The 18,280-nt window shown below is 37.8% G+C and overlaps 1 protein-coding gene across 1 annotated transcript in view; it reads left to right on the top strand.

The window, feature by feature from the left end:
• LOC120315249 (gasdermin-D-like) overlaps window positions 1-12,742 on the top strand; it is a 14,724-nt gene extending 1,982 nt beyond the window's left edge. The window contains 10 exon segments of the mRNA XM_039359280.1: window positions 1,914-2,076; window positions 3,339-3,438; window positions 3,505-3,530; window positions 3,532-3,558; window positions 4,541-4,573; window positions 4,815-4,943; window positions 6,695-6,732; window positions 6,734-6,837; window positions 8,779-8,852; window positions 10,809-12,742. Coding sequence (XP_039215214.1) covers window positions 1,914-2,076; window positions 3,339-3,438; window positions 3,505-3,530; window positions 3,532-3,558; window positions 4,541-4,573; window positions 4,815-4,943; window positions 6,695-6,732; window positions 6,734-6,837; window positions 8,779-8,852; window positions 10,809-11,033 — 919 coding nt within the window. The 3' untranslated portion in view covers window positions 11,034-12,742.
• Window positions 12,743-18,280: the final 5,538 nt, after the last annotated feature.

The following is an 18,280-nucleotide window of genomic DNA, read 5'->3' on the forward strand; positions in this document are numbered from 1 at the left end:
GCCTTAGGTCAGGGCTTTTCAACCTTTTCACAGATTGTACCACTTCTAGGACATGACAATATTTGAGTACCACCAGTGCTTAGCAAGGTGTCAAAAACTTGATGACTAAAAAAAAGGGGGGGGATTGTGGGTTTTACTGATTAGATTCATTTGTTGTTATAAAAATGGCTAGTTTATAATATTATGGAAAAGTAAAAAGTTGAGGTTCAATGTTAATGCTTCCTTCTACTGCAACAGAGGAAGTATGTTCTTTTTCCCTTCTCCCCCTCACTTTTTCCCCCTTTTTCCTCCCCACTGTGTCCTACTATTTGCTTTTGTATTTTATTCTATAATCTAATAAAATATTACAAACTGTAGTAAAAAGGAAAAAAGTACCAGTTTTAATTTCTTCGGTGGCTGTTCCTTTGCTGAATCACTTTCCCTTTACACTGACAAATGTATGATGAATTTATCCATGTTTATTAATATGCACCAACTACTAACTAGTTCAGGGGTCTTCAAACTTGGCACTTTGAAGACTTGTGGACTTCAACTCCCAGAATTCCGCAGCCCTCATGGCTGGTTGAGGAATTCCACAGGTCTTCAAGTTGCTAAGTTTGTAGGCGCCTGAGCTAGCTGGTTGGCCTTTCTGAGATCTTCCACAGTGTAGTAAGAATGCACCCCCCCTACCAATCCTTTCCCTGTACCCTTAAATACACAGGAATCAAGTGCAAAGCAAGAAAATAAAGAAACATAAACTCCGTTTTTTTCTCTCTTTAAGCTGCCCCAAGCGTGTCACATGTCACAATGTTGCAATTCTAGACTGAAAGGCTCTGTCAATTGCGAAAACCTTTAGCTTTAAATTTAGCCTGTTTACCTTCAAAGAAATCTTTCTAAAAGCCACAGACAGACTCAGTTAAAGGGGGTAAAACTAATTACATTTGTTTAAAGGGATTAAACCTTTCCTGTTGTCTTTTTTCCCCCTCCCCCACCCAAACCACATTCTTTTATAGCCTCTCCTTTCTCCCCCCCCTTTTCTTCAGTTCACCTCCAGCTCCGAGCTGCTTCTGGAAGCGCCAATCAGCTGGAGACAATCAGCTGGAGTCCTGCAGCTGCCTCTCCCTCAGGCTTGGCTCGCTTCGGCTCATTCCCCTCCCCTGCTACACTTGGCTAGCAATTGCGTACCACCTGCCATGTGATAAAGTACCACAAGTGTACCACCAGTTGAAACGCCCTGCCTTAGGTGATGGGAAGGATCAGAAAAGCAAATGGGAAGTTTTGCCAGTTCTCTGAGATTTAGGGTCCTAGCTCCCAGGACTCAATAATGCAGCTTGTTGAAAACAAGCAAAATGGGGGCGACAAGGATTCTGTTACGCAGAGCAATAAGTCTTTAAAAGCCTTTATACTTAGGGAAGGGAATGGCAGAGAAATTGCTTTGGTCCTAATTTAGAGCCCTCCTGTGTTCCCTTTCTTTATGCTCTGTTTCCACTTAAGGCAGGGGTTCCTCACCTCGCATCCTTCCCAGTCTCCTTTCTGGTGGTTCAAGCATTTCTGTATTGATCTCAATCTGCTGAAAACTGTTTCTGCTGGCCAATAATGCCATTCCTTTTAGATAAAGGAGTTGTGAAATGGGAGGAATTGAGGACAGGGTAGTTAAACATGGAGCTGAGCTTAGCTCAACTTGTTTTTTTCAGGGCATCATCTAAAATGGAATAGTTTATTGTAGAAAGGAGAACTTTCTTATCCACTATACCCATTACTGCAGATAGTAAAATGCTTGAGGCCAGTCCAAGCCTAGGTGGAAGGATTTCATTCTGAAGCCTTGGATGGTCCCACAGCATAGAATAAAGTTTCCAGGAATAGCAACAGAAGTTCCAGAACTCTGATCTCATTGTAAGAACTGCAGCTCTGACCTTCTTGCATTTTGCCTGTAGGAAGAGAGATATCTCTCTCAGTGTTGTCCAGCAAATGTACCCTAAACTCCATTTGTACATTGTGACAGAAGTTTTGGAGATAACGGAGCCCTTTCTCATTGACGAGATTGTCCAGACAGGTGGCAAGGGGGAAGTTTCTGCAATGGACATACTTAAGATCCAGGTGTGGTTATCATTTTTGGCTTCATCTTTTTGCTGTTTCTTGTTTTTTAAATGAACAGGTTAATGGCTAAAAGCACTGCAGAGTCATTCCTTAAAGAGGAGTTGACTGCTTACCAACAGTGGTGGGTTTGCTGATGAAGTATTTTATCTTTTTCATAGGAATAAGATGCACAAACTCTCTGACCAAAACATGAGCTCAGCCCCTAGAGACTTTATAACTGCCATCAAACTTAATTTAAAATGTGAGGTTAGGAAGAAAATGGTTTATTTAAGTAGTCACAGTTTAACTTGGCTGACCTTGAAAAGCTAAAGAAGGCTAGGCCTAGATTAGTAGGCCTAGCCAACAGGACAGGAGATCAGCAAGAATTTCCAAGACCGTGAAAAAAGTAAAAAAAAAAAAAAATCCAGTGAAAGGCTATAGCAAACACAGTGGCCAAAGCAAAACAAAATAAAACCCAATCCTATATAGATGAATATTAAGCTTCACTTGAACAAAACATTTCTAGGAAACATGTTTAATGCATGGAGAATAGCATATGACCTGGGGTTTTTTTTTTTTTTTTTTGATGTTGGGTCTTCTGCTTTTAGGAGCATGGTATGACATGAAAGACCAAAAATGGCTCCTGGTATTACATATGTATATATGCCCTTGCCTTATAGCACACAGGGAAGCCCTTGACTAACAGCTTTTGGGAGCACAATCAATAATGTGGAAGACTGAAATGTAAGGAATAGGCAAACTGGAAGCATAAAAATTCACTGCAGAAGGATTAGTACACTTGTGCAACATTATATTGTAGCTTTATTTTTCATGCGTGTTCGTGTATGTGTATAGAATGGACTTGTAGGAAAAAGAGATTTTGGAAAGTACATGTCATCATAAGCAGATGCACTGAATAAAGAAAATGGAATGAACATTTATTTCATTTACTGTATTCCAAAGTGAATGTAATGAGATCTGCTGGAATAGTGCTCACTACTTACATTTAGATAAAAGGGGTTCCTGGCTGGCCATAGCTGAAAAGTAGATGGGTGTGGAATGCATTCTCATGATCTTTGGCAGAACTCTTTTTTCTCCATTTGGTAACCTTAGGGCTATGAGTTTCCAGTTAGACAACTTATAATTGATCATAATGTGGAATCATCATTGCCTGTTTTCTATAAGATGATGAGAATGCCTATGGATTGCTAGCTTGCTTCCTTCACAATTTGTGATTTGGTTTAGGATAAGACATTCTTAACATCCTGTGCTCAAATCTCCAGGGTCAACACACGACAATGAAAAATAAATCCATGCTAATTCCTTTTGGTACAGTGATGGCATATGGAGTTGAGAAATTCCAAATCTGTGAAGAAGATCCTGGTGAGTGAAAAATGTTGGGCATCTTTCTGTTCGTTCTAATTTCTTTGCATTTTTGTTTTCCTGTAGTTTATCTCAACCAGAGGTTTCAGACAATGTTGGTTCTCTCATCCACTTATGATGGTATGTTTATTATCTAGGCTTACAAAAATATGTGTATGAAAATTAGAAAAAGCATGATTGTTTGTAGAGCTATCTAAGCAAATAAATAAATAAACAAGATAGATTTGTGAACCAAAGATCACACAAGATGAGTTTTAACTGTGAGTAAAACGTTAATTTTGCAAAATAAAATTCTAGACTATAATGTGGTTGATTAGTTTATAGCTCAATATATGATGTGAAGTCACCAAACACCATTAAGTGATTAGAAAACTGGGTTAATTCTATAAACCATAGCTAAATTAAGTGGATTTGCATGATGTATGAAGTCTGGCTAAGGAGGAAAGAGACAGAAAGATGTCTGGGTTTTCATGTTAACAAAATGCTCCCGTTAGTTTAGTCATCCAAATGTAGCATGGAACCACACCTTTGTAGTTGCCCTGCAGTCCCCAATTAAAGGGGGACAATGTGCAAGAGTATTTAAGAATAATAAAACTACGGCCTTCCACATAGCTAGCTTAATCAATGACACTATGATGTAATGTCACAAGGCTTGTACTTGGGTTATCACAAATATGTAAGAGGTGGACTTTATATTGAATATTATATTTTATTTTTATCTCTTTCCTCTTGAGGCATTAATGGCCCTCCAAATGTTGCTGAACTATAATTCCTAGCACTTTTCATTACTGACCATGCTGTAAGGAATTTCTGGGAGTTATAGTTTACCAGCATTTGGAAAACCACAGGTTCTCCACCTAATTTATGTCTCTTTGTACAGGATAACTACTAGTATTATACATGTCTCTGTTGAACCTTTTCCATACATGGGTTGAAGCTTGGAGATTTTTAATCTTTTGGCTCTGGGTCAATAAAAAAATAACGTTGAGTAAACAGTATGTCCTAATGTTACTCTTCCTTCACCTCTTCCAAAGAAGGAATACTTCAGTTTCTTCTTCTGCTTAATTTCAATCTAATATTTATTTTCCTCTTTTCATTTTAGCATTCCAGAGTGAACTGGGATCTTCACTCACAGGCAAGTTATTATCAAATTTTGAATCACTGTTGGGTTTTATCTCCCCAATAGTGCAGATCTCTTCAATAAAATCAATAATGTCTCTCCATCAGAAGTGCCAGTTAGATGGTATACAGAGACCCAACAATATAGGTCATGGCAGTTGTACAAAGTGTTCTCTAGGTTTTTTTAAAAACTAAAAGTTCAATTGAAATGATGCTGCTCATAATCTTAACCAAGCCAATCATCTTTAACTGTCCAGCAAGTGCAAGATGCAGTTAAGGAAGCATATGAGCCACTGTTGTACCAGACCCAGCCTTTGAAGAAGAATCTTTTGGAATCCTTTGAGATTTTCCTACAGAACAGAAATGTTTCCACTGTACGGTCCATGGTATGTTCCTTTTTTTGGCTGTTTGATGACTTAGAGCTCTTCACCTGTGTTGTAGCATCCTGTGTAAATATGGATTTATTTATTAGACTTGTACCTTGCCTTTATCATTGTTATAAATAACTCAACCAGGTAAATATTTGTAATAATCCTTCCTCCTCCTTTTCTTATAACAACCACCATCATTCCATTATTTCTCCATCCGTTTGCCTTATGCCTTTCATCCCTCTACCCTTTTCCTAATATTGCAAGCAGATTGCTCCAAACACATATCTTCTGGATGTGTTGGGAAAAGAGGTATCACCATTCTCAGCTAGTCTGCGAACTGTAGTGACAGCGCATTTGGAAGACTGTTTAAGTCATTTCTCCATGAGCATCTTCCATTCATACAGCCATTACGTTAAAATAACAAGAGTGAGAATGAGCTTTACATCAGTTAAGGATGGCTGGAAATACTTAACCTATTTTGGGATGTTGCCCAAGGAGGAGAATATCCCAAGAACTGCATATGCAGCAGAATGAGGTCATCATATTTGAAGCAAGTATGTAGTCTGTACTGCTTGAGTAGGAGACACGATTTTTGAAAATACACTCTTCTGTCAGTACAAATCAGCCTCCTTCTAAGGTCAGAAAAAGTTCTCCACAAATAAGATTTTTTTCATGAATTTCTATTGCTATCGGTAGTTGTAGTTGTTACTATTAAATAAGCTAAAAGTAAGTCAGAAAGTAGATTTTTTTTCCCCTGGATTATGGATTATGCTCCCCCAGAAATAGGCCTGGCCCCTTTGTTTTTGGTCTCCCAGAATATCCTAAAAATTCTTTTTTAAGTGAATAGATGGTAACTGAAGAAGAATGTTTAATTATATTATTCTGTTTTGAATTTTTATTTATGGATTGTTTATGTATATATTTATTGTTTACCACCCACAATTGATTAGAGTGATATTAAAATGAGGTACATAAATAAGTCCATCAATATAACTATGAATTGGAAAATCAGGTATATAAATAAATCAATCCTGCATATCAATACAGATTATGAAACAGGGGGAAAGGATCTGAATAAAAACCCTCCCTGCTAAGTTTACTCTTTTTTTTTTTTTTTTTTTTTTGCAGGACCATTTTTACACAGGGAAGGACAGGATCTCTCCTCATGCTTTTTGAAGCTGTTTGAAGTGGTACAGTCCATTCCATTATCTCAGGTCTCCTCAAGTTCTTTTGCTGCTTCTTTAGATTGGTATGTGTGGAATCCTGTCCAGATTAATTTCTGCTTGAATGTTTAGTCTAAGTCTCTATCACCAGTACTATCACTTTGCTCCAACTTCCTGTTTTTAACTGCATATCTTTTGCCTGTTTACTCCAAGCCTACTTCTACCCAGATGCATTTTCTCAATTCCTGTGAAAATATGTTCCAAGAACTTCTTGACTGCTACATAGCAGGACATAATTATTCTCAAAATTTGTGAACATTTACTCATTTCTTTATAGATTTATATCCTTTTTTTCCTCTTGGAGCTCAAGGTGGTATACATTGCATGCTTCCCTCCTTCTAATTCTTTTCCTACAACATCCCTGTGAGCAGGATTGAACTAAGATATAGTAACTGGCCCCAAATCATCTATCAAACATTCATGGCAGAGGTCAGGTCTGAATCACTACACCACATGGGTACAACCATACTGAGTTTATTATGTGGCAAATCTCTATTTCACCCCTACCTGACTGACTGATTGCTATAAATTTTCTCCCACCAGTTGGAGTCTTCCATGGCAGGTGACAATGCTGATCGCGCCAGTGGAAATGCTACTATCCTACTTAGGGATTTTCCAAGACACTAAGAGAGGAGAAAACCAAGATTTCTGGGAACCAATGCACTTCCTTTGCTCTTCTATAGATGGCCCAAGAAAATATTGTTTGGATATTGTTGTAGTTATATGATGCTCTTGGCTTTTTCAAGCTTTGAAGGTATGCCTGCGCCTGGCTCAGAACTTAGCAGGTCATTTGATGAGACATTTGAATGTTGCTGTTGTATTACTTCTTCAGCACTTCATGCACAATTTATAGCAATTTGTTTCAATGTAATATATATATATATATATATATATATATATATATATATATATATATATATAGTTGTTTTTAATTGCAAAGTCGTGTCTGACCCATCGCGACCCCATGGACAACATTCCTCCAGGTCTTCCTGTCCTCTACCATCTTCTGGAGTCCATTTAAGTTCACACCTACTGCTTCAGTGACTCCATCCAGCCATCTCATTCTCTGTCATCCCCTTCTTCTATTGCCCTCAATCTTTCCCAGCATTAGGCCCTTCTCCAGTGAGTCCTTCCTTCTCATTAGGTGGCCGAAGTATTTGAGTTTCAACTTCAGGATCTGGCCTTCTAAAGAGCAGTCGGGGTTGATCTCTTCTAGGACTGACCGGTTTGAACGCCTTGCAGTCCAAGGGACTCGCAGGAGTCTTCTCCAGCACCATAGTTCAAAGGCCTCAATTCTTTGGCGCTCAGCCTTTCTTATGGTCCAACTTTCACAGCATATATATGAACTATAACGTTATAGACACATCTTGGTTATCAGCTGGCCAATTAGGGCCAGTAACACGGTCTAGGAGCCGTGCGCAAACGTTACTTGAACCTACTTAAACCACCTTTATTGCAATGGCCTTTTAGCCCTGATGATGCTGGGGAGTTCCCCCAGCGAAAGCTTGGCAACTTTTTAGTATATTTTTAGTAAAGTATTCTTACTTCAACCTTCCCGGTGATTGTGTTTTATTCTTTTATTCAGAACTATAATCTGTAAATTGTATTTCAGTAGATTTTGTGTCTTTCAAATGAAAAGTCGGAAGCTGGAAGAAAAGGATTTTTAACAGTTAAATTAAATATGGAAGAAACACAATTAGCCATACTTTCTTCTGCATATATGCTACTATAAGATTAAGTTTGGCTAATCCAATTTCTCCCCCCAAACTGCTTCTGCCCGGCCTTAATTTCAACACAATCTTTTCAGCCTGGTTCAAAGAGTTGTGCTGTTTCTTTGTCATATTTTTAACTACTGCCATTAGATAAATATATTTATAAAATGGAGCAACATGATCTGGGCACTTATTATACAGATCAACACTGTTCTATTTGTATTGGCTCTCCAGACAGTACTATGGCTGGGTGGCTGTCTGTCTGTCTGTCTGTCTGGTGAAAGAAATGAAGGAAGGAAGGAAGGAAGGAAGGAAGGAAGGAAGGAAGGAAGGAAGGAAGGAAGGAAGGAAAGAAAGAAAGAAAGAAAGAAAGAAAGAAAGAAAGAAAGAAAGAAAGAAAGAAACAGATGGAACTCCTAGCTACTTCTGAATCCCTCTAGGGTTGATTCTACATCCAGATCTCCTAGTTGCCAAGGCACAGTTGTACCAGCTGATTTTTGTTGTTCACAGCACTTACTGCTCTATGATTGTTTTAAGAAATACAGTACCAAGTTTTATTTAGATGCCCACTGAAGAATAAGACTTTCCACTCATCTGAAAGTCTAACTGAAAGTCTAAATTTCTGTTATCAAAGAAGAGAAATGGAGCACATTTGTAAATTCCTTGCCCACAAATCCTTTCCCTCATCCCAAGTCTGAAGTGAAGAAAGAGTAATGCTGTAAAGTTGGTTCTGCAACAGAAACTACGATCAGTGGCAAAGAAGTAATAAAAGAGGCTTTGAGGAAAATTTTATATTCTGGAGGAAACAAAAAACTGTGAGGTATCAGGAAGAAGAAGAAAAATGAGTGTAGATAAGTTTCACATGTGACAACATCATGGTATGAATGATACTTGTCTCTGTTTTTGCATTAATAGATTTAGACTATGAGATGATGCTCCTCTTACAGAAAATGTTGGAAAAGAAACAACTGGCCAAACCAATGGATATGGTGAGCTATTATTGTCTTAATTCTTTGCTGTTATCTTTTTCTAATCTGCTATAATATACAATACTTTTTCAAACTCATACCAAACATGCATGCCTAAGATAGCAGGTAGCCAAAACTGAAGTTCTTCATCAGAACTCCATTGAGGTTTTATGTAAGGGTGCATTTAGGCAGAAATGTGTCAATTCCTTGGAAGATATTGATTCTCAGTTAAAAGGGAAATGCTCTATTTGTAAATTAGGCATCTTAGTACCCTTGTGGTCACTAGAAGATCTTCTGCCATATGCCAAATCCCTTTTCAGAACATTGTTTTCATTTATTATGTTTTTAAGAATCACAGCTCCTGCTGAGAGAGCAATGAGTCAAAAGTGTGGCTAGAAATTGTCAGCTCTGGTGAAGAAGCAAAAAATGGCAGGCAGGTTTTCCCAGGCTCCAGTTTGTTGCATGGAATTCCAAGTAGCATGTCCTGATCCAGTCATAGATTATTTTCCATGTCTGGCAGGACTTTGAATATTATACTTAGGATTGATTTGATGGTGAAAGTTGGAAGACTTGAAATTTCTGTGCAGTGGCTTGGGGATGTTGACAGGGAGACTGCTTTGAAGGCCAGGCGAAGAAGGAAGCCTGTGTGAGTTTCGTCCTTCAATATAAATTAAATACAAAGCCATATGAAATGATCTGCCAGGGCAAAGAGGACTAAAGAAGGACTATTTGCCCTTGGCCGCAAGCTCAAAGGAAGCATGAAATGTAGGTCATTCATTCATTCATTCATTCATTCATTCATTCATTCATTCATTCACCCACTCATTCATTGAATTTAGAAACTACTCATCTCCCTCACAGAGGAACCCTGCACGTGTACAAATAAAATATAAAAACATAAAACTTTGCATAAATATTACATTAGAAGGAAAAGTTAAAATTTAAAGTTAAAAAAGCAGGGGGAGGCCTTCAAGAGGTTAACTAGTTTCATCATTGTAGGCATCTCTGTGAGCTCCGAGCAAGACATCAGAGCCAAATTTCCAGGTATTTCTGAGGCCAGGAGGGTGGGAGCCTGCCTCACCTCTGGAGGAAAAATGTTCCACAGGGTAGGGGCAATAACAGATAAAGTTTTCTTCCTGCACTCTGCAAGTCCACATTCTTTAACTGTTGGGACTCATGCCTGAGCTGGGGGGGGGGCAGATGGACTGATCTAATGGGGTAAAGATGGTTCTGGGCACCATGCCATGTAGGACTGTAATAGTTATAATTAGCACTTTGAATTGGATCTGGAAACAAGTCAGCATCCAATGTAGCTTGCACAGAAGAGATATTACATGTGCCATCCTTGGGGCACCCACAATTCCCCATGAGGTCACAATATGTACCAGTTCAAGCTTCTGGATACTTTTCAAGGATGGCCCCATATAGAGTCCATTGCAATAGTCCAAATGGGATATGACACGGGTGTGAGTGACTGACTGAAGAACCTCTCTGTCCAGTAAAGGGCATAACTGGTGCACACAGCATGAAATTGAGCAAAAGCTCTCCTAGCCTGCCAGCTATTCTTTGAGTAGGAGTTGTAAGTCCAGAACACCGAGGTTATATACTGGATCTGTCTGTCCCATCCAGTAATTAGATTATGTCTCCTTTGTTTTTAAATTACGTTTAAAAAGATTATTCAGTTGCAATCCAAAACATTTATTTGGAAAAGGCTGCTGTACAAGAGATCCAAAATAGGAGGTCTCCATCAGTTTCAGCATTTGTGATTTGGAATATGACTGGCCTGGGTGATAATGAGCTGCCCAATCCGAAATTTAAAAAAAGGAGAAGATCTCATGATTATTGCTGCAGTTTCTATTGATTCTATCTCTGACTAGCCAGTTACTTGCATTTGTAAATTGGTCTTTTCATTCTCTTTCTCTCCCACCCCTTCTTTTCCTTTTCTCTCTCATTTGTTCTCCTGCTTCACTTCTAAAGATTTTGGAAAGGATTCTTTCTGGTGAAGAATGTGGCAATTTCACTCTTCTATCTCATTCCCTGATGAAGGAGGAAATTGATCTGAACCTTGATATGCTGCAAATCTGCGGGCTAGATTTAGAAGTTGGGGAAAATTCCATCACCTGCCAGTGGAATAATGATGCCTGCTCAGAATTGGCTGCTCTATACTCCAGCTTGTCTGCCCTGAAGATCCTAAGAGGATGAAGGAGGAACCAATACAGATTCTAAAAAGACTATGTTTTTGTGACTGCAAAAGGTCCACCAGACTGAACTAAAACTAATATTTTTAAAAAAATAGTACTTAGAAGTTCAAAATACCTCTTCAGTTTTAGATAGGCTAATATTTCCCATTTCCTTGTAGGAAATAACGAGAAGTAAGAAATTGTGGATATTAGCTGCTGAGGAGTTTCCTACCTGATTGCCTACAATTTTCAGTAATTTTTCTATGTTATATATTTTCCTATATTATAATATTTCCTATATTAAGGATGAGTTGCATCCTTATGGCTAAGGGGCTTGAGCATGTTTGAAGTTAGATTTTAAATTAATTACATTTTGATTATTGCAAGAGTCTTGGAAAAAAACTGAGGAACAATTACATAGGGCCACCATTGAAAAGTATCTGCAAACTTCAGACTGCTGTAAAGTACAGCAGTGTGAGCACTTATGTGTGATTCTGGTGATATCTCTGCTTTGCGAGCCACATTGGTTACTAGTTTGTTTTCAGATCCAATTCAAGGTGCTTAAATTGACCTTTAAAGCCCTTCATGATATGGGACAGAGTTATTTAAGGCAGAGTTCCCCAACCTTTTCGGGTTGACAGCCTGGAGAGGGGGAGGAGAAAAAAGAGGATGGTTTTGTGGGAGGGGAAGGTATGCTCATGCTCACACAAGTGGGGTCGAGAGTACCCATGACACTCGTGTGAGTGAGGCCATGAGCATCCATGACTTGGGACTTGGGTGGCAACTTTGTTTTACTGTAGAGTCTTCTTTCCACTGAAGTGAGGTTTACCTTGTCTCTATGGAGTTTCTGGAGGTCCTTCAAGACCTGGTTACACCAGCAGGCTTGGACATCAGGCGGTAGGTGGACCAATGAGGTGGTTCCATTATTTTTAACATCCTGTCATCTATTATTCTTTGTTTTACTTTATTTGTATATTTTAATGTATTTATTAACTGTTTTAGCAATGTTGTATGCTGCCCAGAACTGCTGTCTTGTGAGATGGTTAGCTATTTTAAACAAACAAACAAACAAACAAAACTATTGTATTTGGTTGGTCATTTCACTAATGTTATGTGTGGACATTTCATTCATTTTATGTGTTACAAGCTTATGATACTCACTCCATAGGTTTTCATATATCATAGGAGGAGGTGATGAGAAGAGTAAATAAAATAAAATGGATTTACTTTTCAAATGGTATTGACATCCAAATCCTATAACTGGAAGTTGTAATTGTTGCTGTTGTCCAGCAGTGTAGATGTGTTTGGTGTACCAAACTAACCATGTTTATTTCTGACTTCATCTATTATACTAATGAGCCTCAGATAAAAGGGTAGAGAAAAATCTTTCCTAATTAGTACACTATAAAATTTTTAAAAATCCAATAAAAGCTTAGCTTCAAAGACCATAGTCAGAGATTAGGCTCATTGATCATCCTCTATTATGCATCATGGTTTGTTGTTAAACATAATTTTTGAAGAGCCATAATGACTTCAACACAAAACTAGAATTCTCAAATCACAATGGGTCAGTCTACACATCAAAAGATATGGCTTAGAGCTGTGATTTTCAAATTCTGTTTCCTGGAACCCAAGGGTTCTGTAAAAATCAGCCAGGAGTTCAACATGAAGTTGCCATTTGTATTATGTGAAATTTAATATTGCAATATTAATTGAAAAGTTTTGTTCAAATAAAATGAATTACTTTAAATGTATTTATTAATATGCTTCAAAATGATTTTTTTTTTTTTACATTGAGAAGGGTTCTTCTGGTATCTCACCAGTAGCTTAGAATTACTTGTGAAGTGAGGGAATTCCTAAATCCTACAATTCCAAGAGACAGGTTCCAGGGCCTTCCCTTGATGCATCACCAAGGCACTGATTTGATTTCAGAAATGGTAATATCTGAAACTAACGGCAAACACTTTATCCACCTTCTTTTTGGATGATGATCAGCAGCTGCCGTACACGTGACCTATGTAATGATCTTCAGTTTCAACTGAGAGTAAAATGCCCCAATCTGTTTGACTTCCAAACTCAGCATGAAACTTGGAAAAAATAAATAGCACATTCCAGATTGAGAAGATGCTTTCCAGCCAGCTTCAGCCCTACCATTATCTTTTACACTTATTTGGAAAGTCCTATCCCTATTTGCAGTTTACTATGATGATTTCATGCCTCAGGATCCCTCATGATTGCAAGATAAATAACTGTTCATATTCTGTTATAAGAGTATTTCTCCTCCTTATGCTGGCCTAGTCTCTTCATAGATTCAGGTATTCTGTAATACTTTATCACCCATTATTTGGAAATGAGGTTAGTTCTTGTAGGCATGATCAGTGAAGTGGTCTCAGAGTGATGAAAGCGTGCCTGATCCCTCCAATCACAGCTGTATCTGTCACAGCTTTTTCTCTCCTGGTGTTGCCATTTTTATTTTGGTTCTTGAATTGCTTTACTATCTGTCACCCTACTTCATTTTTTGAAATCAATTTATTTCCAGGTTTCCAATAAAGAAGAGAACAAAAGACCTCTGCTCTGTTATTAGAGTAGAAAAAGGAGGTGTATTTGCCCAATTTGATTCTGACAGTGAAATGAGCAGATATCCACTATTTTAAATATGAAGAAAAGGAGACATATTTGTGCAGTTCTGTGCTGATGGTATTCTGAAATGGAGATCTGTACATCAAAGGTGATTTTTATCTATTACTGCAGTGTCCAGAAAATAATAAGAAAGTTTTTTGTATCTGTTTGCCATTTTCCCCTCCCTCTCCTTGAAGTAAAATGCCAAACCTTTTCAGTTCTCTAGAATTTATGAGCTGCCCAATTTATTTTCATTATGATGTCTTCCCATATCTTTATTTTGGAGAAACCCAAAGGAGTGTAGCAGGAAGAGCTGAGAAAACAGCTTAGAGAAGTCTGAATACAACCCTGAAATTGGTCCCATTCTATTTGTATTGAGAATACCCCATTGATAGATGTTTTATCCATTGGTTGGTGATATGCTTCAGAGGGTTAGCAGAAAATCCAGGGGACAAAATCCAAACATTTTGTCTATAGCAAGTGGCATACATACTTGGGAAAATATCCCTTGGTATTGATACAGTACAGGAACTGATACATAGAAACAGAATAGGAATTGGGATTAGTGACAATGTTATTCCAGTTTTGTCTGGTGCCAGCTCAGAGACAGGTAGACAATCCTTTAACTTATTTGTGAGAAAATATTGTTTTGGCCTCCCAGGTTTCTGAATAAGATCACATTTACATATTCTCCAATCCAGCTTCAAGATAGTTCACCTTCAATTTGTTAAGGACACAGCTGTAAAACAGATCCCCACTTCACCCTGAGGCTGAAGCCAAAGGAAGGTGATCCAGCAAAAAAGTAGTATTTCCCATCAGAAAATGGAAGAAAACCACTTTAGGTGAAAACTTTTCCAATTGAAGAGGTGTCCTATTAGGCTCAATTTGCCCACTGTGAGAATGCCCTCTCCCATCTGTCTATTCTTCTTCTCTTCTTCTGTGGCCTTTTTTTTTTTTTTTTTTTTTTTGCTTTGTCTTAGGAGAGAAAAAAAACTCAACCAGGAAACCTCTATTTTTCAGCCAAGGAAATAATGATCTTGTGGAAAACCAACTGGGGAGTACTATGACTGTCAAATGCCAGAGAGAAAGTTTCTGAAAGAAAAATACTGATTGCTGCTCTTATTCCTGTTACCCATTTGGGCCTGATCACTCAACTAGAATGACTCTGCTGACTTATTGCAACATGGTCTTAGTGTGGCTAGACTTTCACATAGCTGAAAGGTGATTTCTTTAGAAGGGGAGCGGCAGAGTAAGCTGCTGTCCTTGTGTGTATGCAGTGACTTTACCAGTCTCATTCTTGATCTGTAGTAATACAAATACTTTAAGATTTGTTGTTCTTCAAAGAGACCTGCTTTGCTTCTGTCTTAAAGAAGATGGAAAGCACATCAATGATGTCCTCTGTGGGTGTGAGGATGAGTCTAGATGACCTTCAACTTTACTATGTGGTCTCTATAGACTTAGAATAGAATAGAGCTGGAAGGGAACTTGGAGGTCTTCTAGTCCAGCCCCCTGCTCAAGCAGGAGAACCTATACCATTTCAGACAAGTGACTGTCCAATATCTTCTTAAAAATCTCCAGTGATGGAGCACCCACGATTTCTGAAGGCAAGCTGTTCCACCGGTTAATTGTCCTCACTTTTAGGAAGTTTCTCCTTAATTTCAGGTTGCTTCTCTCTTTGATCAGTCTCCAACCATTGTTTCTCGTCCTTCCCTCTGGTCCTCTGGTGAACAACATGACACTCTCTTCTTTGTGGCAGCCTCTCAAATACTGGAATACTGCTATCATGTCACCCCTATTTCTTTTTTTCTTTAGACTAGCCAAACCCGAGTCCTGCAGCCGTTCTTCGTATGTTTTAGTCTCCAGGCCTTTAATCATTTTAGTTGCTCTTCTCTGAACTTGTTCCAAAGTCTCAACATCTTTTTTGTAGAATGGTGACCAAAATAGGTTGCAGTATTCCAGGTATGGTCTTACTAGGGTTTTATAAAGCGGTACTAATATTTCATGTGATCTTGATTCTATCCTCTGTTTATACAACCCAGGATTGTATTAGCTTTTTTGGCTGCTGCTGTACAATGCTGGCTCATAGTCAAGTGATCATCTACTAGGAATCCAAGGTCCCTCTCACAGTTGCTGTTTTTGAGCCAGATCTTGCATAATCTGTACTTAAACCTTTGATTTTTCTTCCTCAATGTAAAACTTTGCTTTTCTCCACATTAAAACTCATTTTATTGGATAGAGCCAGTGGTGGGATTCAGCCAGTTCGCACCAGTTCGGCAGAACTGGTAGCTAATCTTTTGTTGCCCAGCCCCAGAATGGACTTCCTGAGGTGGCATCCACACAGAGAACTGGTTATTCACATATTTAATCCCACCACTGGATAGGGCCCATTGTTCAAGTTTTTCAAGATCTTTTTGGATCCTGAGCTTGTCTTCTGGGGTATTGGCTATTCCTGCCAGTTTGGTGTCATCTGCAAATTTGATAAGTTCCCCTTCTATTCCCTCATCTAAGTCATTAATGAAGATATTGAAGAGTATTGGGCCTAAGATGGAGCCTTGTGGTAGCCCACTGCTTACTTCTCTCCATGTGGATATAGTACCATTGAGGGCTACTTTTTGAGTACAGTTTGTCAGCCAGCTAATCAGATCCATCTGATGATGTTATCTCACTTTTTTTCTAGCTTACTAAGCAGCAGGTTGTAGTCTACTTTGTCAAATGCCTTACTGAAGTCTAAGTATACTATGTCCATAGCGTTTCGCTGGTCTACTAATTTAGTCACTTTATCAAAGAACTAACTCTGGATATTTAATGTTACTGATACAAAGTCTTTTTCCAGGGTAATAACCAACTAATATATGGATAAGGGCTTCCAAATTCTCATTTTTGACAATAGAACATTATTCCTTAATCATAATTAAGGAATCCAGATATGAGCTGCAATAATCTGCATATCAACTGGATGTTAGTAAAGAGACATAGAAAATTCCAATTCTTTGCTTCTGTCTGACAGTCAACCAGTTTTTTTAGATAGATTAATTCTAATTCAATTGACCCAAGTGAATTTTCAAAAAATATGGAAAAAGATTTAAACATCTATCCTGGATATTGTCTGAAGATATGATAAAAAAAATCACAAAAATATAGCTTCATACTTGAAGACACTTGGTCTTCAAATTGACTATTCAGACATGTTCTGCCTTTTCTCTCCAATATCGGATCTCAACCTTTCCATTCAGAAAGCACACAGGCTTTCCTCTGTGCTTCCCATACTATCTACATGCTATTTTACAAAATCCAGATTTAACATTAATCAAAAATCAATGAAAAGTCCACACACTTTTATATTTTTGTTAAACAAATTTATACGGCCACCTATCTCACACAACTCTGGGCAGCAAACAACAATAAAAATTTAAAACCTCAGTTGAAACTCATCACCCTTCCTCTTCCCTACAGAAGCAACAAACACAATTATTTTATTAAACAAATTCATATTGCTGCCCAATCATATAAATGTTGTCTAATTTTGTGAGCCAATGTTTTAGACCAGCAATTTCTTGTAATTTTTTAAATCTATGTAATAATGTGTGTGTGTGTGTGTGTGTGTGTGTGTGTGTGTGTGTGTGTGTATGTGTATGTAAAACCACTTATAGTTGCAACATTTCATATGGAAGCTTTCTATGCATTCTACCACATTGTATAACTGATAATAAAATGCCTTTAAATTTTAAATCCTTCCATTCTTTGACAAATTTTTTCAAATAAAAATTTTAAAATTTAAATTACCCAAATGCCTAGATAACACTTTTGCATATAAAATTCAATAGTGTTTCCTTCTTTCTAACTTTTTTTCAAATATTAGAACAAGACTAATGCTACTGGTTCTTGATTATTAGAGCCCTGGTTGTGGAAAACCCACAATCTTTTCCAGCAGATTTTGGAGGAGGGTTCAGATATACTCCCTCTTTTAACTCTTTAGTTATGGATATCCAAGGAGAATTTCCCTCTATTTCCTCTTTATTTCTTACTCTACCTGTTCTTTGTTTACAAGATTCCGAGTCTTAGCATCTTCCATGTTGTCTTTCCTCTCTCCAACATAGATTTCATCCTTGTAGATGCTAGGTTTTTCTGCCTATCTTCTGAATTCCTGCTAAACAAATCTTTCTTTTAAATTACCATACCTGCTTCACTAATCTTGATTTGCTTTTCACTGTCTAGGAATAGGCATTCAAACTGCTTCCTCCAATTTTTGCTTTCCTAGGACTATTTTACAGATCCTTCAAAAATTATACCAGTGTAAATTTGATAATATTCAGAGATGGAATTACTGAATAGTGCATAGAGAATTAGATTCCAGAGTTCAGTTACATACCGCTTGAAGAGCATGACTAATTAGCCGTAAAAGATAACTATTTCACTTCTTGTTCAGTGATCATAGCAACTGGTAGAATTTATGTTGTTTAAATATTATGAAGTTTGGCATTTTTCATACTCTGTTATCAGTTGCCAATAACATGGGATATAAATTCTGCTACACAACAAACTCAATGCGTAACTACTATTTTTCACTTGGAATCTTGAATTTAGCATAACATCTAGTTCGACTCAATGACACAGCAGTAAATGATGAGATAACAAGATGCCTTGCAGCAA

Source organism: Crotalus tigris, unplaced genomic scaffold (assembly GCF_016545835.1).
Source record: "Crotalus tigris isolate CLP2741 ecotype Arizona unplaced genomic scaffold, ASM1654583v1 scf7180000019068.10715455, whole genome shotgun sequence".
NCBI classification, from domain to species: domain Eukaryota; kingdom Metazoa; phylum Chordata; class Lepidosauria; order Squamata; family Viperidae; genus Crotalus; species Crotalus tigris.